Here is a 24,528-nt window from a genome sequence, read left to right on the forward strand (position 1 = left end):
AGATGGTTAATGTGTATGACAAAAGAGCATATATTAGGTTATTAACTGAATCCAAAAAATATATATATATATTATTCGGATAATATATATTAAAAAAAGAAAGAAAAAGAAAGATTTGTAATTTGTGAAACATGTATTAAGTATTATCATCGAATATGATGTCGTGCATGACAAGACAAGTTCACGTGATTGATTCCAAATCCCATCAATGGTGCGATTCAATTATGATTTTATGACCCATGCCATTGACATTCTACGAATTCAAATGGGGCAAGCAAGCAAGCTTTACGGGGTACTCGGAATTGATTTGTTTATTATGCTAGATATTTTTCACGAACTCCTCCAATTACAGGGTTACATGCATAACATAATATCTTGGTTTCTTTTCCAACCATATGATTGCTTCGGCCTCTCATATCTTATACCTTTGTATCTGGACCCCTCTGGATAATATTCATTTCTTACTTACCAAGAAATTTAAATATAAAAAAAAAACATTTTTTTAATAATTAAATTTTTTTTAATTTTTTTGACTTGACCTTCTTACGTAACTCGTTTATGCTGCTTGCTAACGATTGGACAGTCCTTTGGCACAAGGTGCATCATCACCACCGCCTGATTCTCACCCTCCTATCTCGATTTGGAAGAGATTCTATTTTGTCGTTAAATTTTACTTTTTCTAAATTTAATATTTATTTTAATTCTTCACAAACTCTTATCTTATACTATATAACTTAAAATCTTTTTTTTTTAATTGACAATGGTATCATAGCATATCTTTTTTTTTTTTTTTTTTGATATGATAATATGTGTCCTAGTGGTTATGCCAAATGTCCATCTCTTTATATGGTATATTATTTAAATTTTCTCTTTTATGCCTTGTGGACAATTTTTTTTTGGTTATTTTATTTTACATATTTACAGATTTTTTTTCCAACTGATAAAAGAGTCCAGCACTATAACTATCTTTTCAAAAAAAAAAAAAAAAATTTAAGTTAATTTTATTGTATGTGAAACTTCTTTATCAAAAATTTCATATGAGAACAATTGTAAGCATCACAAGTAAGTTTTTACCACAATAATTTTAAAATTTGTATATCTAAGTACTAGACTACTAGTTATTGATGAACTCAATAGACCAGTTCAAATTAGAGTCGTTTTGTGTATAATTTTTGCAAATGATTTCAATAAATGAAATTAGTTGTAGAGTTGATGCCAGTTTAGAAATCTGGATGAGGATTTAGGTTAATTAGGTGTAAAAATGGAGTATGTAGAATGGAAGTTTAGTAAAATGATAAACAAAGATAGAGGTGTTGCAAAACTTGATGGTCAAGGGAAGAGTAAATGTTTTGGTATCTTGAATCAATAATTTATAAAGATGAAAATATCAAATAGGATGTGAATCATAGGATAATAGTAAGATATATAATGTGGAGATAGTATTGATAGTATTATGTAAGCATAACATTACTTATCAAGTTAAAGATAAGTTTTACAAGACTACTATATGACTAAACATTAAATATGGTATTGAATTTTGGGCTATTAAGAAGTAAATATTCATAAAATTAGTATAACTAAAATGGAAATGTTATGATATATAAGTGAAAAGTAATTAAAACGTAGTATTCAAAATGAATGAATTTGTTTATAGATAAGGGTGGCTCATATCAATAAAAAGATGATTGAATGTTGATTAAAATTATTTAATCATGTGCCAAAAAAAAAAAAAAAACTTAATGAATCACTAAGAAATAGTCATTTCATTTGAGTTAATCATGTGTTTGGAAGTTTGGAAAAAGAAGATAAAAGAGAGTATGAAAGGGAAGTAGAGGAAAGGAAATGAGAGAGAAGGGAATAATTATCTCTTTCCTTTGTTTGGATGTTTTAAAAATTAAGTAAAGAAGAGGGGAATAGATATCCATCCTCTTGTTTAGATATTTTCAAAATTAAGTCCGAAGTGCGAGGGGTTAACAATGGAGGCTTTGGAAGGGTTAGATTAGATAGCCTATTGATTCCCTACCCTTGACTCTCCCCTATTCATCCAAACACACCCCTAAGAAATGAAAAAAAATGGAAAAAAAAGAAGAAGCAAAGAAATACTTAAAATAGAATACTATACTATGAAAAAATATACGTGGTTAATTCATTCATTAAATATTCATAATAGATTTCAAAGTGTCAGAACTAAGGATCTTTATTGTTGTAGTAGTAGTATTTTATCGAGCAATTTCAATGATTTTTGAAAAAAAAGTTTAATTTATTTTAACATTTAAATTTTAATTAATCATGATCATATTAATTACCTATATTTTTAAATACTAGTATATTATTTGCTACTAGTGTGTAACCCTATACATATGCATGAGTATATTTAAAACTAATCATAATTACATATATATATATATATATATATATATATATGATTTAGAATCTAATTTGATCTAGAATCTTCAGATTTTGCACCCAATAATCCAGTTGCAACAAAAATTTAAAAAATTAGACAGAACACGTGACAAAAAATTTAATTTCAATTAAAATTTAATTTAAAATCTAATTGAATTTAAACTCTTTAATTTTTGCATCTAATAATTTACTTGATACACAAATTTAAAAATTAAATAAAACACGCTATGCAAAATTAGACTCCAATTTAGAATTGAATTGAATTTTCTTTCAACTTTAGCTATTATATATATATATATATAGATTTATACGTGTATATATTTATTTTTAAATTAAAAAAAAAGTTCCAGACCGAATATTCTCAATTTTGGCTTCTTCCTAGCTATCTTTTTTTTTTTTTTTTTTGGTAAAGTTCTTCCTAGCTATCATAAATATAATAGTAGTAATAATGAATTAATATCATACTTTCTTACTATAGTATTGTGAACATATGAACGAGCAGCGAGTGATGAGCGAGTGACTGAGTAGCAATTAACCCCAACTGGCCATAGTTACTCACAACAATAATTCACAAACTCACAAAAAAAGGAAAAGGCTTTTATTAGAAAAAAAAAAAAAAAAAAAGAAGTAAAAACCAACAAAATATCTGGCTGACAATGGCCCGAAGATATTATCGCCCAGTGGATGACGTGGCGTTCGGCTGATGACATGACACGTGTAAAAGCGACGCCATGTGGAGCCTTTACTGGCCCCAACCTTAACTAAAAAAAATATAACACCAAGACCCTCTCTTTCTCTCTTCTTCACCAGAGAGACCGAAAACAAAGAGAGAGACACAGAGAGAGAGAGAGAGAGGGCTTTGAGTTTTCTCTGCTAAACGCAAAATTGAAATTGATAATTTCTCTGCTAAATTTTGATTTTTTTTTTATTTGGAGAAAAAATTTGTTTTTGACATTATTTTTTTGGGTACAAGAATAGAGAGAAAGAATGGGAGAGAATCTCCGGCCGAATATTCCGGATCCTGACGCAACTCGGGGTTGCGGGGCCGAGTTGACTTGTACGAACTCCGACTCCTCCGCCATCACCGTCGACGCCGTTGCTTCCACACGACCTTCGCCTCATTCTCAAATTCCACCGCCGGTAATTTCATTTTTTCAAAGTTCACGTTCAAAATTTCCCGATATTTCATAAATATCTTTTTTTTTTTTTTAAAAAAAATCTGATTTTTGTGTTAGCACTGTACCTATTTGTTTGATTGCTTGAGATTATCTGCTAAATCATACAATTTTTTTTATTTTTTTTTGCTTCGCATTGGATTTTAAAAAAAAAATTTATTTATAAATTTTATTAGTAAATTTTGTATGAAATGAGTGTTATAAAAAAAGAAAAAAAAAAGAAAAATATAAAATGATTTCACTTCTATTTTTTTTTAAATAATTTCCCTTTAAAATGTTTTTCTCTTCTTAAAAATATTAGTTATAATTGTGGTGCTAATGGTTTTATATATATATATATATAATTTATATTTATATGTGTGTGTATAGAGACACACACAAAGGTTGAAGACTAAATTAATACATGGAAAATAAAACTAGCATCCGTTCAATGCAAAATTGGTAATTAAATATAAATAATAATAAAAAAACACGAAATAATTATTTATTAATACACTGTAGATCAATCAAATATCATGAAATTTGACATTATTTTAAATTCTGAAAATAGTTTATTTTATATACTAAGATTTTTGCAGTAATTTCCATTTCAATGTATATAATCAAATATTCATTTAGAAAATAGTCTTCCTTTGCTGTTTTGAAGCCCAGTTTTGACAATATTTCAGGAAAAAAAGAAAAAAAAAAAAAAGCTTGTTCCATAGTTGGAATGGAATTTAGAAGAGTAAGCACAAGTGCAACCACTCTATAAACTAGTTGGTAGGTTGTTAATTTTTTAGTTCACACTTCATACCAACCATGAATTGTTGGCAAAATTCAATAAAAAAAATGATGATTAAATAAAACCCATTAATTTTAAAAAAAGTTACATGAAATATTGATTAAAAAAGTACACATTCACATATCTGATAGCAAGGAACTACCTTTATAATAGAAATAAAAGAGTAAACTTGCTTGAAGCTCTTAGTCTCTTATTTCTCAGTTTGTCCCCTTTTTTTGTTGATTAGGAAAAGATTTTGTTTTACTAAAGGATTTTAATTTCATAAAACACAAAAAAAAAATACTTAGAAAATAATATATTAAAAAAGTTTTATGTTAAAAGCAGACATCATGGACCAGTTTTTTTTTTTTTTTTTTTGGGCGTGGTAACTTTGAGCCAATTAGATTCTTGGGGTCAGATGTAATTTCTAGGGACCAAAATGAAATATTTATGTAATTATATTTATAATAAGAAAATTTAAATTGGAGCGAGATAGAGGCAGGGGGAGCCATGGATCCTATTGCTCTTAATGTAGGTCTGTCTCTGATTGTGGAGCTAAAAGAATTATATGAATAATAAGGTTGTTAATTTTTTTTTTTTTAGAGAGGAACATATGGTTGTTAACTTTGATTATATAAATAACACAGTTAATAAAACCTAAAAGAGAACATCTCAACCCTCATTTCCCTTTTGCACTAGCTGGTAATATGATTATATGAATAATAAGGTGGCTAACATTGATGTTTTAGGTTCTATATTACTAAAGTATGTTTTAGGTTTTTAATTCGTATTCCCCTTCCTTTGTTTAGACCACCAGATCCTCCTGATTTTCAAGATCGGAGGCCGTAAATACTTGGCAGAGCACTATAGAAACCCCACTTTTGCTCCTTAAAAAAGGTTTAAATTTAAATCTTAACATACAGTGGACATTGCGTCAAAGGAAGGATAATTACCTATGACAGGTTGTAATGAGAATTAAATCTTCAGAAAGGTACAGAGTAGATGCAAATAATCTTTAAGGGCTACAAGGTTCTAATATTTTTGGGTGGTGAATATCATTCAGTGCTCATGATGCAGTCAGAGAATGAAAAATTAAAAAGATTGTTTTTTGTATTTAAAAAAAAAAAAATATTGATATTGATTCCAAATATGTAATCACTTGATTTGATTTGAATACTTAGTTGGGCCATGAATTCAACTGATCTTATTAAGAGCTGTTTTATGTTTTTTGTGTGAATAATTAAGGGCTATGATGTTATGCCTTAGATATTTGAGTGTCCTGTTTTGAGAAAGTAGAACTACTCTCCTTTTGCTTACAGCCATTGGATATCAGGCCCCCATTGAATCCGGATATGCTGATGGTCCCCGCATGGTGGGTCTTTGTTACTAATTCCTCCATGGAATAGGGGATTAAGCCTATAAGTAGCAGTGTACTCCAGACAGGAACAGGGGATTTTGCTCCCACGTTTCTTATATAAATAGTGCAGAATTTCCATCCTGTAGTGTACGTTGAACCTTACAGTGTAAGCTTTTTCATGAGGGATGAAATCAATATGTTGCTACAGGATAGGTTTTTGCTACTATGATGCTTATCTTCCTCAGGGCAGAATTAAGTGTTTTACCACCTGGTCCTTGAGCCTGGGTTATAGTATTTGCACTTGAAAATTTCCTCCATTGCTTGCCAATGGATAAGAAGAAGAGTAAAAACATGTTAGCAGGATCTTCGTCAATATGTTGGGTTTAAAATTAAAAGATTTCATTTGTGGTTTATGAATTTTTGTTTTTCTTTTTAACGTCTTTGCTCAGTAACTAATGACAAAGCTGTACTCTTCCATTGTTGGTCAAAAAATATTTAGCCATCATATTGGTATTTTTGTAGAAGGGGCAGTTGACAGAGTGGACAGATGAGAAGCACAGTTCATATCTTGATTCTTTAGAGGCATCATTTGTTACTGAGTTGCACCGTTCCATGCATTTGCGTGGTTTGCGCTCAAAAGATAACATGTGGAGGGCATCTTCATCTGAAAAACCTCAAGCAAAAACTCGTAATTCTTCAGACCAGGTTAGAAATTAAATGATTGCATATGTTCAATATGTCCAATGTCTGTTTTCCTCGTCTTATGCAGACCCCTGGTGTCGTAATCTTATTTTTTCTTTATTCATGGTCAGTTTTTTGTTCTACGAGATGGCTGCTGGCAGAAGATTAACTTTGAAAGAAATGATACTTTCTCGGACAGCAGTGCTGATTCTCATGTTGTTTTAGGAACTCCATGGATACGCCGTTTTACATCTTCAAGTAAACAGCGGACTGTGAGGTCTCCTGATGCCCAAGGACATGGTATGGTTTGCAATAAAGCAGTCCTCTTAAAAGAGAATTTCACTTCCTCCTGTGGATCTTCGAGAGGTTTGGAGCAGCACTCTGTTTGTCACCCGTGCCATCAGGATTTGGTTGGCAACATTACAGGTAATTTTAACTAGCTTTGCTTTTCTTTTCCAGCTTTTCCCTTCTCAGCTTGTATACAATAGTTATTCCATGGCATAATTACCAATATATTCTTTCAAGTTTCAATCCCTAATTTCATTTTTTATATGCATATACACATGCCTCTCTCTCTCTCTCTCTCTCTCACGCGCGCGCACACACACACACACACACACACACACACACCTGCAAGTCATTCACTAGGTAAAAAATAGTTGTCTGAACAAAATTGTTCGATTTCCAAGGATACTGACTAATGGTAGAGGTTGTTAGAGAAGTGTATATTTATTGCAGGCAGACTTGATAAAACCACTTCAACAGCCCCCAAAAAAATGGGTGGCATGAAAATTAAATGTCTCCACTTTTCTCAGGTTGGAATTATGATAAAATAAGCTTTTTAGTTACATTACTGGCTTAACTCATAAAGGCTCTAATACTAATAGTATAGATCTCATTTTAAGGTCTCAAGAAAAATTGACCTGGAAATTAAGAATATCTGCTTTGTTCTTTGCCCAAGCACCTCAATTCTCACGTTGGAGCTTTTTTTAGCAAGTTGCTTTGGTTGCTCTATAAATGTAATTTTCAATACTTGATAGTTGATACTACTGAACTTGGACAACAATAGCAGCTGATGAGTCTGGTTAACCATTTTTTTCAAATAAAAGTGCCCCTTTTCCATTTGCTTTTATCTTGACGGTTTTTTTTTTTTTTTCCTGATAAGAGTTTTTATCTTTTTCTTTCTTTTTATTTTATTTTTTTTATGATAAGTAATTGATAAGAGTTTTTATCTTGACATTCAGAGAGACAATTTAAGTACCAACTGGAAAATAGCATGGATATTAGTACAAGTTGATCTGTTCTTCCCCACTTCTGTCAATAGATTGAAGTTCAATGAACTATTGGACTTATTTTAAATTTCCCAGATATCTGCGCTATGAATTTATGAACTGGGGTCTGATGACTTCTTAACATGTGCTGAATGCATTGGGAAGTGAAATTTCATGCACTAAAATTTTCTTGACCAAAGCTAGCACAAATTATTATGAGAACGCTAAAATTAGAAAGGTGGCACCGAGAGTTTTTTGGAGGGAAAAAAAAGAGGAACTTATTTTCCTTGGGTCATTTACCAATTCTTGTAATTGAATGAATAGGAAGGGTGAAGCATAGTTTTTAGTGTACCCATTATCTCTTTTTCCTTTACGTATTCATTTTTCTATATTTATGCTAGTAATTCTTGGATGTCACAGGGATATCATAGTGTTATTGTTCTGGGGTCAAGGTCATAGGGCTGCAAAAAATTTCCTATGCTTTGTAATTGGATACATGTGATGATTTTTAGCAAATTTGAAGTTTGGTGTTCTGTGTTTAGTTGTGGATGTTTGTCTGTTTATCTATCCTTAAAAGTTTTTTTTATGTATATTTATCTGATGATTCTGTGGTTATGGTGCCTATTAGATGAACAGCTTTACTATTTTGAATAATCATCTAGAAATATATCTTGGTTACAAATTCTGTTTGCAGAAACTCTGGTTACACATCATTATGTTACAGTGTAGATGGGTTAAGCCTGCAACGGTTGAAAAAAATATCCAGTTCGTTTGGGCATCTTCATGGTCTTAACTTTTTTCCTAATGTTTTTCTTGAAATCTAAAGAACAAGAGAGAGTGATGTTTATTGTAGATTGAGAAAGAGTGAAGCAAGAGAAAACAATAACACAGGAGTTTTAGAAAAAAAAAAAAAGCAGGAGTTCACGTAGTCTGATGGCCTACGTCCATAGCAGAAAGCCTAGACAGTAACATCTTTATCATGATGAATTTGTATTTACAATGAACCCTAAGTAAGGTATATATATGAGTCAGGTTGACCCTAGTCTCTTGGTGACAGTACAATGACAATATGCTAACAGCGTTTATAAATTTTATATACATTTGCTTTGGCAAAAGCCAGGCAAACCATAATGTGGCACTATCAAATCCTTGTTCCTTGGGCACAAAAAATGTTAATTCATATGCATTGCCGAAAACATGTAAATTTAGTGTCATAAAATAGAAAAAAGAGAATACAAATAGTAATTTCTGAAGTCCATGGTTATGCGAAACAGCAATGCAATTTTAAGATGAAACCACAGGTATCCTTGAATCATTAAGTAATAATTTCTTATGATGTCTTTAAGGTGACTGAAAATGATTCAGTTAAGATGGTCCAGAAATATCACTTATTAATTTGCATGTCCAGATAATTGAGAACTCAAGCATTTGTGATTGCTGTAGAAATCCCTTTCTTGCAAGTTGTTTGGTGTATTATGTTAATTCTTATAGTCATTTGTGATATTTCTTTTATATTTGTTCTTATGCATTTTGGTTTGTCTGCAGAGGTTTCAGATCAGAACTTTGAGGATGAAGACCAAGGAGAGATGTCAAGCAGTGCGTCTATGGTGAAAAGGTTGAAGACTGCTTCAGTTGATGCTACAAACAATGATCAAGTAATGATATAAAAAGAAAATGTTCCTGCTATTTGGCTTATCACATCTATCTTTAAGATCTTGTGTTTGTTGCAGACTTGTTATTATTTGGAGTCTGACTTTTGTCCTCTCCTTAATGTGCTCTTTCAGGTTGTGCCTCTTGGAAAGTTTCATATGACAGATGTTTCAACAGTCAATAATGCTTCATCAGAGAGGGAACAAGAAGGAACCTATGAACTGCTGTCAGAGCACCCTGAGAGCTTTGTCTGCCCCAAATCTGATCTGCATTATTGTTTGAAAGGGAGCTGAGTTGTGACTTGGAATCTGAAGTTTGATAGATAGCTATTGACAGTGATACACCAAAAGAAAAGCAAATTAAGAGTTGCAGAAACTAGTTGATCAACAAACTTCAAAGATGTAAATGGTGACTATTTCTTATAGAGGTGCTGGGGTTCATGTGGTGGTAATGCTGATAGGAGATTTTTGTAAAATTCCGAAGGAAGAAAAAATTCATATTGGCTATGAAGCTTGCTTGTATCTAGTATCTATCTTCGTTAAGATGTATATGGAGTTCATGAAGTTGATGATGACTGCCATGTTGATTAGCTATTCAAGATAAGATTCTCTTTTCTTTTCGTATAATTTTCCTCAATTTTGCTTTCAAAGTGAAGCTTGAACTCCTATTAGACAGATAAAGTAGGTAATGTAATTGATATATACGGGTCAACGTGTGGATGCATCTAGCTGATTGTCATTCATGTCGTTGTGTTCCACGTATTGTATAATATTTTTGCTTCCAGTGATATCACACTTCTGCAAGGTTTCTTGAACTTTCATATGTTAGTTTCATACTTTGATTCATTGTTTTGCATATTATAGATCAATTTTGAATTAATGTGTCTCCAGAAAATAAGATTCAGCAACCTGACGAGACTCACTGATATTTTTGGTAACTTTTGAACATTTCATTCAGGTATAAACCATAATGAACTGTTATGTAATTTAGCACACCTAGGGGTCTGTTTGAGATTTGCTTATTTTGCTGAAATTGAAATTTTTTTGCTGAAAGTATTGTAGATAAAGGTAAAAGTTAGCTAAAATAGTACATTAGAACTTATAAATAATATCAAAAAGTGCAATAGGGTCCATGAATAATATAAAAAATAAGCTGAATAGTATAATAAGTTGGCCTTTTAAGCTGGAGCTAAACGCACGCCTAGTTGATTTTTAATTTTTTGTTAAGTGTAAATAAGGGAATTCAACTCGGAATTAAATCCCACAAAGCGGGATGTCACTAGATTGAAATTTGAGTTTCTAGCCAAAAAGAAAAAAAGAAAAAGGAGATTGAAATTTAAGTTTTACGTATACGGACGCATATTTTGTATTTGTGACTATGTGGTTGATACGAGAATTTGCAGTGGGCGTAGTGTATACTGTATCAGTTTCCACATTTGTTATTTAGATATATAAATTGAGAAATCCACACTTTACAAAGCACTAACTAATTGATAAGCTCAATGTATCACCATTATAAGATGTACAATCCTTTAATTTTTCCTGAATCTTTGTACCACTCGAATCTATGGGGACCCAGATATTAGATTTTTCAACTACAGGCTTTCCTGCAATTTCTAAATAACAAGAAATTCACTCTTAACAGTGAGATATATGCATAGTTAAGACTTAAAAGTGGGATGTTGGCCTCTTAATAGTGTACTATCACAGTCGATAACTACATCGGATGTGAGACATTTGATACATACGATCTATGATTAGCATGTAGAGAGATTAGGTGTCTTTGTGAGTAGTAAGGAAATGTGAACTCTCTGCAAGAAAAGGTGAGATGAGTTTTCTCAAGAAGATGGAAAGATTTCAATTATGGTCCAGCCATCCTATCAAACCAATCAAATGTGACCTAACCTCAGTATTATTCTCACTTTTCAAAAGCTTCCTAAAGCTGATTCTAGATTCATTGCTTGCAAATATGGTAGAAATTCCATGATATGTGGTTCATCTTATAATTTCCAATCTTTGTTAAAATTGATAGTTCTACATTTAGAGAAAGCCAATCCTATGATTGGGGGAGTAATATCTCACATAACATCACAACAAATCCTTAAAAAAAAAAGGATTATTTTCTCAGAAAAAGAAAAGAAAAAAAGAAGAGGTTTAAATATAGCGTGATGCTAATATCTTTTGGGATAAAGTGTAATTTTCTCAATACTTTTTATTCTAGAGGCATTCGAATTCCAAAATTCTTTTTTATAGCTTAATTTTTGTTAGTTGATAAACATGACAACTTTTAGCTGATAAGCATTTTTGAATTCCTAATTGTTAGTTGATAAACATGACTTGAAAGTGTACTTTATAACCGATACAATCTTTACTCCTACCACTAGTCACCTTAAATAGTACTGGTAATCAAAGAATGAGATATAGGTTTTTGTCATCATTAAATAAGTTCACTTTTGAAATATAATTATGTAATTATTAGGTCGCCCTATTATCTCGTTATATCTGTTTTAATGAAAAAATTTATGTAAATATAATTTTTCTTGTTTTTTGGTATTTGATAGTATAAAAAAAAAAGAGTCAAATTAAAACTATATTTGATCAATATAAAAAGTATGACTTTATTTTAGAGATTCTTTTTCACTAATTTCTTTTTCTTGAAAATTAAATCTATCTCTCAATTAGCTAAATAAAGAAAGATAAGATATTATTTTTTAATTCATTTAAGATTGCTACTAAATATAAGAAAAAGTGATAGTTTAATAAAAGATGACTAATTTTTTAGAAAATACTATTGCCGAAACAAATGGAGAATAAATACCAACCTCCTTTCTTTTTATTAAATGTTGTAACTAATCCCTGCCATTATTACATATAATTGGCCTAATTGTCACAATTGAATAAATCGAACTTGACTCTTTTTAAAGCATACAAAAATAGGCAAAAGTGGTGCACTATCACTATTTAGGAAAAAATTTAGCAATTTACCACTGTTTTGGAATATATGTAGGGATCTACTACTTCTTTAGAATTCGAGTTCTTTGAAAAAATATACTTTAAAAAATTTTGAAATTTTTTTCCATGGTACTCGAGTTTCATGGGAAATTTGATTTCGCCAAACTTGAGTACCCAAAAAGTGGTAGACTTCTATATATTTCTGAAACAGTAGTAGATTGTAATATACTTTGCAAAAAGATGCTATTTGGCTATTTTCGACTACAAAAAATGATCAAAAGATTCATAACGCATTTCAATTTTCTAGGAATATATTGAATTTAAGCTTCTTTCTTATACCAAAAAAAGAAAAAGAAAAAAGCAACAGAATAATAAAAATGCCCAAAAGTTTTCTGATCTCGAATTTTCGTTCTTTCCTTTAGGTCCAGTCTTTTCTCAATTAGACTTTGTGGGAACCTAAAAAAACACTAACACTGGTTCATAATGAGCAAACCCTCCTTTATTCGTATTGAATATTCAAATACACTGTAACAGTATTTCAACGTGGACTTTTTGAATTGTGAAAAAAGAAAGTATCTATGGTTGGTTGATCCTCAAGACTTTGCTTTATTCTGAAATATTAAAAAAAAAAGAAAAAACATATTTTTTTCTCTTTGAACAAACAACGCACAAAGATTTATCATATTGCTGTTTGTCAGATATAAAAAATGCTCCAAACCCAACACACAAACTAAACTATACCTCAAAACACTTCTCTCTTCTCGTACCCACGTTTTCAAGTCTTTACTATTTTGTCTGAACCAGAGCTATAAGCAAATTTAGTTAACCCCCACAACACAAAAAAAAGAAAAGAAAAGAAAAACCTCTCTTTTTCTCTCCCAGTTTCTCGGGAAAGAGCAAAAGGAAAATCTGACCCAAACAAAATACAGGGGATTTTGATTGATGGGTGTTCTTTCGAATCTAAGAGGCTTAAGAGGATCATCGACGACGACCCAAGAAAGCTTACCGATTACTGATGGGGTTTCATCGGTGGCAAAGAAGAAATGGTCAAATTTGATGCCTTTGGTGGTGGCTCTTGTGGTCGTAGCAGAGATCGCCTTTCTGGGTCGTCTTGACATGGCCAAGAACGCAGCTTTAGTTGATTCTTGGGCTGACTTGTTCTATCGCTCGCCGCCTCAGGAAGATTTGTTGGACTCGTGGGGTGTAAACAATAGTATTTCGGAGTCTGAGAGTTGCGAGGATTGGTTGGAGAAAGAGGATGCTGTGGTTTATTCTAGGGACTTTGAGAAAGAACCCGTCTTCGTTTCTGGGGCTGAAAAGGTTTAAGTTTTTTATTTTTGTTTTGTTTTTGGAAATGTTTTATGCAACTTGATTACATGTTCTTTCGTGTGTAGCTTTTGTGTTTTTATGGTCAAGCTAGTTGGTTTTGATGGTAATTTTATTGGGTTGTTGTTGTTTTTGTTATATAGTTGTAGTTTTGGTGGATTATGATTTTTGACTTTGAAAATGGGGGTAGTGGTAGTATGACTTTGGGAGATGGAAATATGGAATTGTATGATCAGTTTTAGAAAATTGTATTTTGGTTGCTTATTTGGAATGTGGATTTGGAGGAATTTGAAATGTAAGTGTTGTGTAACTGTAATTGTGAAGTGTGGATGAGCATTTTCAAGGATCAAAGAATAGTGGGTAAAAGCAATCTCTTCAACATTATGAGTCCACCCAAAAGGACTCAACGAGGTGAAGCAATCTTAGTCTAGATGATAATCTTAGGTACATAAGAACATAAATTTTGAGATATGGAACTTGAGTCACCATGATAACCCTAATTGCTTTCATGGAAATGGTGGTTAAATGTTGGTAGAGTATGGCTTAGAAGCTCTAGCTGAAATGACACTTATTTCTTCCATAATGATGATATGGAGGGTGAGGCCTAGGTTCAAGACCCACTAGATGTGTGTGTAACTTACCAATAGAAAAAACATGTTGGTGGAGTATGGTTGTGGACTGAAATAATTTTACCTTGTTCGACTGGGAATGTCTTATAGAAATTAGCTGTTTGTAATCACTAATAATTCTATTATTAAGTTATAATGTCAAGCATCGATAGTTGAAAGCTCTGCCCATAAAAACATTTTTGAAGATTGGAATCCTTCATAATTCTTTCCTCAACTCCCTAGTTTGATCAAATTCTTGTTTACTTAAATTGTGACAGTGAAGAGTTAAGCATGTGATCTATCAAATTGATTACAGATTTATGGATGAATTCAATCAAATTCTTTAAATGTAATATAGGCCTACGAGTATTTTGTTTCTTTTCTATCTACATTAAATGATACTTTTAAGCTTATCTTTTGTGGTCCATAGGAAGATAATTTGAAAAGCAAAAAGTTTATGTAGTTTAAGTGGGCCTTTCTACTTTTCTTAGCTTTTAATATAATTCATATAGGTTCTGAGTAATTCTATTTCCAATTTATTTTTTTGGTTCATGAGATAATCTTTGTAGCTTTGGAGTCTATTTTGAGTTAAACTTCTTCCAGGAATTCAATAAGGATCTTTGAAAAGTAACTTATTTCATTTTCCTTTTTAGGTAATATAGTAGTTTGCTTATGTCTCAATGTATATTCTTTAATTTTTTGGGTTCACTTCTATGTAGGAGTGGAATTCTTGTTCTGTTGGATGCCAGTTTGGATTTAATCCCAGTAGGGCTCCAGACGCTGCATTTGGTTTACCTCAACAAGCTGGAACAGCTAGTGTTCTCCGGTCAATGGAATCAGCTCAGTATTATTCAGAGAATAATCTTGATCAGGCACGACGGTGGGTAAGCACAATCTTATATAGCTTCATTGCATTTTGACAGAACTAGGTATTCCTACTATTTGAGAACAAATGCAAATACATTTCAAGTTTGTTTGCATTAGCTATTTCTTTTTCTGTGGGAGTTACTAATCTGATTAGTGTTTCCATCTATGTTGGTAATTTTCTATAGTCAGTTGTTTGGAAGAAAAAATCATATAAAATAAAATTGTGTATCAGTTTTGGAGCTGAATTTTAGTTAGATGTAGCAAGCATTTTTTCATCAGATACTGTTTGAAGTGCATGGAAAAGATGTGTAGATATTGAACTATGAGTATTAGCTGGGGAATCAAGAATGATGGGTCCATTTGAATGAAACAATTCAAAACCACATGATTTGAGGGACTAGCTGATGGGGTTGGAAGGAGTTAGGCACCGACCTAATTTTAATACTAAATAGCTTCACCGTGTGTACCATGTTTAACTTTAAATAGCCACAGTGAATCAGAAAGTGTCGTTTTTTTTTTTTTTTTGATAAGTAATAAGACTTTTATTCAACAAGAAGAACGCAAACAGCCATTACAGGTGTTCATGATGGTGAACCAAAAAAACAGCAAACAAAAACAACTAAAAACAGAATAAGAGAAGCAACTTAAGAGGCACTACTAAGGGTAGAAAAGAACTCCAAAGTAGAAGAACAGTTTGAAAAACCCCAACACTTAGCCCATTCAAAAAGAGTATTTCGGCTGATCGCTTGTAACTGATCAAGCGTTCTCTCCAAACTCTCAAAAGAGCGCCGGTTTCTTTCCAACCAAACAACCCACATCAAACAACCAGGAACCATATTCCATACATCGGAAGCATATTTTCCCAACCAATTACTCCAACAAGACACCAAACTCACCACAGAACCTGGCATAACCCATTGAATCCCAAAAGCTTGTAACATTTGCACCCACAAAGCATAAGCTACCGGACAATGAATGAGAAGATGGTCCACAGATTCCGCTGAAAGTGTCGTTTTTTTATATTGGACTGGAGAGATATTTGGCCTCACTTCTATTGCATCCACAGATTTAAGTGAGAACTGCACCAATATTAGTAACTAAGGATCAAAGTAGACTAAAGAAGCTAGAAGGGGAAAAAAAGAAAAAGAAAAAGAAACTTCTGTTTATGGTTGTAACTTCTTTTATTTTTTTTTTTTGTTGTGTTTTTTTGATCTTATTCCACCCTTTTTTTTTTTTTTTTTAAGGAAGCCATTTTGATATTTATTGTACAAAGTACAAACACAATGATCTCAAAAAGAAAGATCTTGGTGCATTCAAGGAGATTTTACAACATTGAATGTTCAGTTATTTCTTTCTATTCAAATACATTTTTTTTTTCTAGACAAAAACATGTTGCAATGCAATAGAAATAGCATAACTATTTGGAAACATTTAAGAGCAATCCTTCTGTGGCATATTATTATATTATTCTATTGGTAAGCACACAAACCATAAAACACCATTAACTTTCCTCAACCAAATTTCTTGCTGTTTTCTGATGATCACTTTAAGTTGTAAATTTTTTTCCTGGCCAATGATTGTTAGTAAGACTAATTTCTTTCTTTTTTCTTTTTTTGGCTGTATTAGGAGGGGATATAATGTTATAATGACAACTAGTCTTTCATCAGACGTTCCTGTTGGATATTTTTCCTGGGCTGAGTATGATATCATGGCACCAGTGCAGCCAAAGACTGAGAATGCGCTTGCTGCTGCTTTTATTTCCAACTGTGGTGCTCGCAATTTCCGCTTGCAAGCTCTTGAAGGACTTGAAAAGGCAAACATCAAGATAGACTCCTATGGTGGTTGCCATAGAAACCGTGACGGAAGAGGTGCTCATTTAAATATTTTTTTAAAACCATTTTTAGACATTATCTTTGGACTAATTTATTTTCCTCTGTTCGGTAAGCCTAAATTCAGAGCATTCTCTTTTAGGTTGCAAATACAGTCCATTATAAAAGTTTCCTGGTAGTTCTGATCTTGCCTAGTATTTGGTTCTGAAGCTGTTTGCATAGCTTTCACCTTGGAGATATGACTCTCGTTGTGCAATATGATATGCAAATTCTTCTTGATGTATTAATCATAAACCTGAGGCTTCATCAGCTTATTGCACTGCAACGCTCATAATGATACTTGATTTTGACAGCAGTGCAATCTCTAAATTTTGATTCTGGGTTGAACATATCTCTAGGTTTCTACAGGTCTTTAAAGTTGCAGTTGTTCCATAAACTTGGTGGATCTTCTGTATAGTTTATTATATATAGAGATATCTGGACTGTTAAGAAGTAGAAAATGCAACATGTATATGCTAGGAGCATCACATTAAGAATTTTTTGCAAAGAGTTTGGGTTGTGCAGTGCTAAAGTTGTATTGAGAACTGAAATGCATTCATTGTAGTTAAATGTTCATATCAACTAACCATGAACTGTTAGCTATGATTTTTCATAGTTGTAAAGTTTAATCATTAAAGTGTAAGTTGTTACAACTTGAAAGGATTTGAAGTTGAGCTGTAGTTGAAAACTTGACCTTGGACATGGAAAGTTGTGGGGGTTTGGGCAGGTTGATTGATGCAGAGCACAGTAGAAAATAAGAAATACGAAAGTAACAACAAAACAAACCCTAGGCTTCACCAACTAGAATCTGTCTGCAAACCCTAGGCATCACCACCACCTAGGGGAGTCTGGTATCGCCACCAAACAGAGAGAACAAAAGAGGGACGTTCTTAACTCATAATAATTAATCTTATTCAAATTCATCTCTCTTTCACCATTACAGGAGTGCTAGATAAATAGGTTTTAGGGATTATACTATTATGGAAAACATTTAATCAAATCCATAAAAACCGTTAACATTAAAAACAAATTACCAAANGTGAACCCGTCCAGGCCAGGGGCTTTATCCCCCTCCATCTCTGCCAACGCCTAGGAGACTTCTTCTTTCAAGAACTCCCTCTCAAGGGACAACCTATCATCCTCACCAATACTAGCAAAATCCAACCCATCCACAATTGGATGCCACGTGTCCGTTTCTGTATAAAGTTCCTGATAAAATTGGACCACCTAAGCCCGCACAGCAGGTTCATCCTCATATAATACCCCTTCCACCTCAACACTACTGATATTATTAGCTCTTCTATGAGAATTTGCTAATTTATGAAAGAAGCGTGTATTGTTATCACCTTCCTTCACATACAAAGCTGAGGACTTTTGTCTCCAAAAAGTCTCTTCCATGCAAGCTAAAACTTCAATCTCACCTTTAACCTGAGTACGGCGAGCTTGATCCTCATGTGAAAGGCCTAGAATATCTTCCTTGGCATCCAAACCCAACAATTCAGACAGCAAACTCTTCTTCTTAAAAGCCAAATCCCCAAAAACCTCCTTATTCCACTTTTTTAGATCTTCTTTAAGAGCCTTTAATTTCTAAGCCAAAACAAAGCTAAGTGATCCCGTAAAGCAATACCTGATCCACCATTGTTGAACCTTCTCAACGAAACCCTCCACCTTTAACCACATGTTCTCAAACTTAAAAGCACCGCGCCCCCTCCCCACAACACCAGATTCCACCAAAATCGAACAATGATTAAAAATAACCCGAGGAAGCACCCTCTGAGACACGTTTCCAAAATGATCCTCCCAATCTGCAGAGACCAACGTCCTGTCAATACGGGACACAGACTTCGGGTCGGAATCCCTAAACCAAGTGAAAGAAGCCCCCTCTAATGGTAAATCTACTAGGAAATTATTTTCTATAAAATCTGAAAAAGCAAACATGGCTGGGCTAAAAGAGTCACAGCCAAGCCTCTCACAAGGATATCTAATAACATTGAAATCACCAAATAAAAACCAGGACTTGTTCCAATGAGTATGCACCCATGATAACTCCTCCCACAAAACAGTCCTATGAGGGTCTGCGTTTGGACCATAAATGCCAGTACAAACCCATTCAAATCCATCCACAACACCCCTAAAAAGAACACTAACTGAAAACTGACCAACCAACACATCAATTTTCTCGACCACCCGCTTATCCCAGACCAGCAGAACCCCCCCAGATGATTGAACTGCATCCAAAACAGCCCAATCATTGAAAGGACTACCCGATAAGCTTCGCAAGACAACAGAGTTTACTAAAGAAAGCTTAGTTTCCTGGAGACAAACAATATCACACCTCCATTCCTTAAGAAGATTCTTACAAACCTCTCTCTTTCGGGAATTATTCAACCCCCTAACATTCCAAGAAAGAAGTCTTAAAGTCATTTATAACTGCCAATAGCCCCCAAACTATTCGACGAAACTCTAAAACGAGAAGAAGAACCATCGTAATTTACAGTGGAAACTAGACCCCGAAGTTCTCTAAGACCTTTCTGACCAGGTTTAAAAGGTCTTTAACCACTCCCCTCATTAACAACCTCAAGAAATTCTTGTTCCAAGAGGCGAAATAAAGCCACACACTGAGCTTCATGCCTTACAATAGGAAAACCCACCATTTTGCAAAAACTACACATCATATTGGACACCCATTTAGATTGTGCACCCTCATCCTCACCCCTGTTCAACACCAAATCCTTCGCAACCTTAGGATCCCACCAAGACAATGATACACACTCCAAAGGGCCACTCTCATGCACCCCACTGCCAAAAAGACTAGAAAACGCTCCACTTTGCTCCCGTGGGAGAAGCAAGAGCTCCGACCCCCCACTAAGCGACCCGTCAACAAACTCTTTACCTGTGTGTGGAGCACCACCGTCGTACACCTCGGTCTGAGACTCCGAAAAAACATCACCCACTTCCTCCACAGACCAAGGATCCCCCTCTCTACCCGAGTTAGCCAAGATAGAAAAACGATTAGAGTCAGCCCACCAATTACCCAGGGGCAAAAATGATCTTGAGCCCACAAAATCATGATCCCCATGAAGTCGCGACTCTACAGCTGGATTCAAGTACTCAACTCCTTCCAAATGGCTCAACGACCCTACCTCAACAATCGGATTCTCCTTTTTACTCCCTTGTCGCCTGAAACCACCATGGAGTCATCTCTTCTACCAAAATAGAGACCCTCCTCGCTACCCAAACATGACAGAGGAGAAAAAGAGTTTTGGGCATCAAACCCAGGACCCATAGGCCTCGCCGTCACCCTAACCCTCAAAACACCAGCTATCAGAGAATGGGTTACGTCCCTCAACCTCCGATTTGTCACCTCCACACCAAAAAACCCAAGATCAGACCCCCTCTATTGCACTCGCCGGCGCCGCCGTCATCATCGGCGACCCGGAACCCTCCGATGAACTCGCCTACGCCGCTGCTGGCACCAGTGACCCGGAAACTAACTCCGATATTCCTCTCGAGTTCTCCCCTTTGGCCCACAAATACTGACTATCAAATGAGGCTTTTAATGTACCGGGTTTGACCAAAGTACCCTTAAGTGCTAAAGTTGTATCCACGGGATGTGCTTTGACAAGCCCACCAGATTGATTAAAAAGTTCTGGCCCTCCACTTGACACCTTGGGCCAACTTAACATCCTTTGCACCCAGAACAGTCACAGTGCATTTCTCGCCCTCAGACTTACACACTCTCAAAGCCAAAAATGCAGGAGTCAACTTAAAAGTACAAGCCTGCGTGGATCTGCCATTTATGACTGAAACATTGTCATTTAAAACAGAACCATTTCCTATAGGGACTCCAGGAATCCCATTCTGCCCCAAAATTGCTCCAAATTTTTCAAAATTCCTGATCTTTTGCTGATTACCAGAAGCAGACAAAAGATTCTCACTCCGGTCACCACCAACAGAAAGACCACCTCCACCACCACCATTTTTGGAGGATACATCTGCCATAGAACCCAGTTTAGCACCAGTGAAAAAATTCCTCAACTCTCTTTGAAACAGAGACCAACCTGCACGGTTGGAGCTTGCTGGTATCATAACACACCCTCGGCGAGCCCCACCATAGTATTCAGCTATGACCACAAAAACACCAACCTTATTCGACCTCCCACAAAATTCCAACAACTTATTATTTTCCCGGAAACGTTTGCAAATGGAAATATTTCCCGGAACCCAATCACGAATATCAACAAAACAAGAAAGGATCCACTCCAATCTTTTACGTCCTACCCAAATAGTGTTCTTTACATGTCGGCTACTTTCATGTATAGCATACGAATCATGTCGCCGACCATTGAAAGAAAAAGAGAAAAGTTTTGCATCAATGCAGAAAGGAGACTTACTACCCCCATCATCCGATAAAGATGGAGAGGTATAAAGGTTTGAAACTGGTTTGACAACAGTTTTAGGAAGAGAGATAACGAGTAACAGTGGAGGTGTAGGCACAGAAGGTTTGTTAGGCAATGTGGATGGTTGAAAGGGGTGTGACGGTGGGCAAAAACTAGAAGGGATGGAGGGATGACAAAAGTTGTATGTTGGCAATCCAAAAGGTGGGAGTTGAGGTGGAAATAGAAAAGGATAGGGAGGGAGGGAAGGAATATGAGGGACAGCCGATGGTAGGAAGGGGAAGAGAGAGGGAGTTGGGGGAGGGTGGGGGAGGGAGAGAACTCAACATTTGTGACTGTCATAAAGAAAGAAAGAAAGAAAGAAGAAAGAAAGTTTTTAAATATCCTGATGCAGGATCTTTTAGAATTCAGCACTATACTAGGTCTATTAATGAGTTTTGAGTAAGGATTGATGTTTTTTTTTTTTTTGATAAGTAAGGATTGATGTTAAAGAGTATTAAATTAGAAAAGAAGGACAATTGATGGCTGTTTTGGGGTGGAAACAAAGAAAAAACAGAAAACAAAATAAATAAAACACTAGGCAATCACACCTAGGACTTCCTAAGCAATCACAGCTAGGTAGGAGAAAGCAATCACACCCTTGAAACTTAAATAAGCTGCTGAATTTTATTAATCAATCACCATTCAAATAACATTGAATACAATAAAGCCTTTATATAGAGGCTATTGTTAATCCCCTCCTAGATGTATTTGGACTCTAAATAACATATTCCTAGAATGACTAGGAATAATAATAACAAACAAAGAAGGATGTAATAGCTCCTAAACAAATAGGAGTAGGACTCAAAACATAAAATAAGACTCATGGGCCTCTAGGACAGCCCATTCCATAAAATATGAAACTACCAAATTGCCCTTATTCTAGTAAACTTAATTGAAACTGCTCTAAAGCTCCCCAACCTAAAACACTCAATACTAAGACTCAATAATAACTAAAACAACCTATTAAAGGTGTCAAGAAAGTCCGAAATCAAAACTAGACCACAAATCTTGATTCTTTTGGTATTTAATCTTGTTTTCTCTTGAACTCTTTCTTGTCCGTACCATATCCACAGTTCTAGCTGGGGAGACTCAGCCATTTTTAACACGTCTTTTGAATTGTAGTTTCAATTTAATTCATCTAGATTTGGTTCAACAAAACCCTGTATCACATTTTCTAAGTTTCTGTCACCATATTCAGTCTAATCAATTCTACAGCAGTCCAGATCAACTGGAACATGTCAATTTGATGCTGAGTCCATAAATGAGTTGGTCCACTATAGGTTCATCAGAAAACAATGTTTTGCAGATTGATCTTGAAGAGGCTAAAGGGCAAGAAATTGCAAAGTTACAAAATGCTTTACATGAAATGCAAGGGCAACTGGATGAAGCCCATGCTGCAATCATTCATGAGAAAGAAGCAGCAAAGCTAGCCATTGAAGAAGCTCCACCAGTCATTAAAGAGGTTCCAGTTGTGGACAACACCAAGCTGGAGTTACTAAGAAATCACAATGAGCAACTGGAGGTAACTTCCAAAAACTCTCTTTTAGCATTAACAGCAACAAATAAATTATGATCTACATAGTCACATAAGTATTGGACCATAACAAAGGAGAAAATATTCAGGAAAATCTGAATATAATTATATAAGAACAGAAAATATTAATTTGCTCACTTTATGTACGAAGATATGCCTGAAGTAGGCTTGATATCTCTTTTTTCAAAGTAATACATGAAACCATAATTAAGTACAGTGAAAGAAAAGTTATCTCTCTAACATAATCTATTAACAGAATTAAAAGTCCCTGAATAGTTAAAGAAAAGGAAAAAGAATTTCTAACTGTCAAAAGCCCTTGTGCATGATATCCCCACACAAGGTTACATCTGTTTTTACGAAGCTATATGTGGATAGTGGCACCATGGATGAGAAAACTAAAAGTGAATGTAAAACCTTTAGATAAAAATCATCAAACACAAAAGTTTTAGAGAATGGGAGATACCAATGCATTTGTAAGTGAGCATACATCTGTATAAATTCATGGACAGATTTTGCAGTTAACAAATATGGTGACAGGTGGCTTACATAAATATGTGTAGGGTGAGATAGGAGAGCTGAAGAAAAAGATTGAGGAATTTGAGGAGAAGTATTCTGAAGCTGAAAAAGAGAGCAAAACAAGGCTAAAAGAGGCAGAAGAAGCACAGCTAAAAGCAATGTTATTTCAAGAGACTATTGAAAGGTAGACAACTAAGAATTGGTCATGATGACGTGTCTATCATCAAAATCTAGGGTTTACTAACTTGTATTTATAATTCCAGATTAGAATTGAACTTATCAAACCTTGAATCTGAGAATCAGGTTCTACGCCAACAGGCTTTGGTAGCATCACCAAAGGAGGACATCTCTGAAGAACTGAGAATGTAAGAGCACACATTTGATAACCTTTTTACTATTTTGTCATGAGTAAACTTCAGAAACTTTAGGAAAATCTGAACAATTGATCTCTCAAGAAGATCAAAACTACGATGTCTGTCAAGTGAGTAAAGGAAAATGCCAGATATGAGTTCATTTTATTTTGTAGAAATCGGTAAACTTAAATTAGAAATTGTGATTGACATATTTCTCTTTATCACTGCGCAAGAGGGGACAAACATATATAAATCTAATTCAGGAACAGCTAGTGCCTGTGTTGAATATATACACATATAAATAACAACTAGACAATGGACATTTAGACATATCATCAAAACAATTATTTTTAAACCCCAGCTTTTCTTGAATGTGGCTCCTTATCAAGTGAATTCACCAAGGGAATATTTCATTTAAGTGATGTTAGAATATTCATGTATGAGATGTGAGGTTGTTAAGTGGTCAAGTCCCACATCAGATTGTAGTGCCAGAGCAAATAGTTAATTTAACATTATATCTATTTTCTTTTCTGTACTCAATATAAAAAAAGAGAGTTGAGATGCTTGTTTGACAAAACGACTTCTCAAGTGTTAAAACGGCAAGCCCAACAAATTCCTTGGAACTAAATCAACATTTGATTGAAATTACTTAATTGCCCCTACTTCATTTGTGAGCTAAATAAAAATTGGCCTTTTTTAGTCTTTTTGTTGTCATGTTTATAGTGCTAGTTGCCAGACATGTATAGGTACTTTGACATTTTTATCC

General features: G+C 34.2%; 4 protein-coding genes across 4 annotated transcripts; 3 read left to right on the plus strand and 1 right to left on the minus strand.

The window, feature by feature from the left end:
• Positions 1 to 3,193: 3,193 nt before the first annotated feature.
• Positions 3,194 to 10,114, plus strand: LOC111991661 (cold-regulated protein 27). Its single transcript, XM_024023458.2, has 5 exons — positions 3,194 to 3,546; positions 6,221 to 6,403; positions 6,511 to 6,805; positions 9,196 to 9,305; positions 9,435 to 10,114. The coding sequence occupies exons 1-5, from the start codon at positions 3,394 to 3,396 to the stop codon at positions 9,591 to 9,593; spliced, it is 900 nt and encodes a 299-aa protein (XP_023879226.2). The 5' UTR covers positions 3,194 to 3,393; the 3' UTR covers positions 9,594 to 10,114.
• Positions 10,115 to 12,925: 2,811 nt separating this feature from the next.
• LOC111991662 (putative fucosyltransferase-like protein) lies at positions 12,926 to 17,577 on the plus strand. The gene is made up of 3 exons (XM_065781780.1): positions 12,926 to 13,571; positions 14,905 to 15,065; positions 16,679 to 17,577. Exons 1-3 carry the CDS (start codon positions 13,194 to 13,196, stop codon positions 17,058 to 17,060), a joined length of 921 nt encoding a protein of 306 aa, XP_065637852.1. The 5' UTR covers positions 12,926 to 13,193; the 3' UTR covers positions 17,061 to 17,577.
• Positions 17,578 to 18,147: 570 nt separating this feature from the next.
• LOC111996948 (uncharacterized) lies at positions 18,148 to 19,344 on the minus strand. Its single transcript, XM_065781790.1, has 2 exons — positions 18,568 to 19,344; positions 18,148 to 18,507 (listed from the first exon to the last, which is right to left on the minus strand). Exons 1-2 carry the CDS (start codon positions 19,342 to 19,344, stop codon positions 18,148 to 18,150), a joined length of 1,137 nt encoding a protein of 378 aa, XP_065637862.1.
• A 3,276-nt stretch (positions 19,345 to 22,620) lies between these two features.
• On the plus strand, positions 22,621 to 23,778 carry LOC136071015 (myosin-12-like). Its single transcript, XM_065781791.1, has 3 exons — positions 22,621 to 22,881; positions 23,454 to 23,593; positions 23,673 to 23,778. Exons 1-3 carry the CDS (start codon positions 22,621 to 22,623, stop codon positions 23,776 to 23,778), a joined length of 507 nt encoding a protein of 168 aa, XP_065637863.1.
• Positions 23,779 to 24,528: the final 750 nt, after the last annotated feature.

The sequence above is a fragment of the Quercus suber genome, unplaced genomic scaffold, assembly GCF_002906115.3.
Source record: "Quercus suber isolate HL8 unplaced genomic scaffold, Cork oak 2.0 scaffold_278, whole genome shotgun sequence".
Lineage (NCBI taxonomy): Eukaryota > Viridiplantae > Streptophyta > Magnoliopsida > Fagales > Fagaceae > Quercus > Quercus suber.

Excerpts from the sequence above, each read along its gene's own strand:
- LOC111991661 (XM_024023458.2), top strand. The coding sequence starts at position 3,394 with ATGGGAGAGAATCTCCGGCCGAATATTCCGGATCCTGACGCAACTCGG. Across the intron at positions 6,806-9,195 it reads TTTGGTTGGCAACATTACAG|AGGTTTCAGATCAGAACTTT; the intron begins GTAATTTTAACT and ends GTTTGTCTGCAG. Across the intron at positions 9,306-9,434 it reads ATGCTACAAACAATGATCAA|GTTGTGCCTCTTGGAAAGTT; the intron begins GTAATGATATAA and ends GTGCTCTTTCAG.
- LOC136071015 (XM_065781791.1), top strand. The coding sequence starts at position 22,621 with ATGAGTTGGTCCACTATAGGTTCATCAGAAAACAATGTTTTGCAGATT. Across the intron at positions 22,882-23,453 it reads ATCACAATGAGCAACTGGAG|GGTGAGATAGGAGAGCTGAA; the intron begins GTAACTTCCAAA and ends AAATATGTGTAG. Across the intron at positions 23,594-23,672 it reads TTTCAAGAGACTATTGAAAG|ATTAGAATTGAACTTATCAA; the intron begins GTAGACAACTAA and ends TTATAATTCCAG.
- LOC111991662 (XM_065781780.1), top strand. The coding sequence starts at position 13,194 with ATGGGTGTTCTTTCGAATCTAAGAGGCTTAAGAGGATCATCGACGACG. Across the intron at positions 13,572-14,904 it reads TCGTTTCTGGGGCTGAAAAG|GAGTGGAATTCTTGTTCTGT; the intron begins GTTTAAGTTTTT and ends ACTTCTATGTAG. Across the intron at positions 15,066-16,678 it reads AATCTTGATCAGGCACGACG|GAGGGGATATAATGTTATAA; the intron begins GTGGGTAAGCAC and ends TGGCTGTATTAG.
- LOC111996948 (XM_065781790.1), bottom strand. The coding sequence starts at position 19,344 with ATGACTTTAAGACTTCTTTCTTGGAATGTTAGGGGGTTGAATAATTCC. Across the intron at positions 18,508-18,567 it reads TGGAGGGTTTCGTTGAGAAG|AAATTAAAGGCTCTTAAAGA; the intron begins GTTCAACAATGG and ends GTTTTGGCTTAG.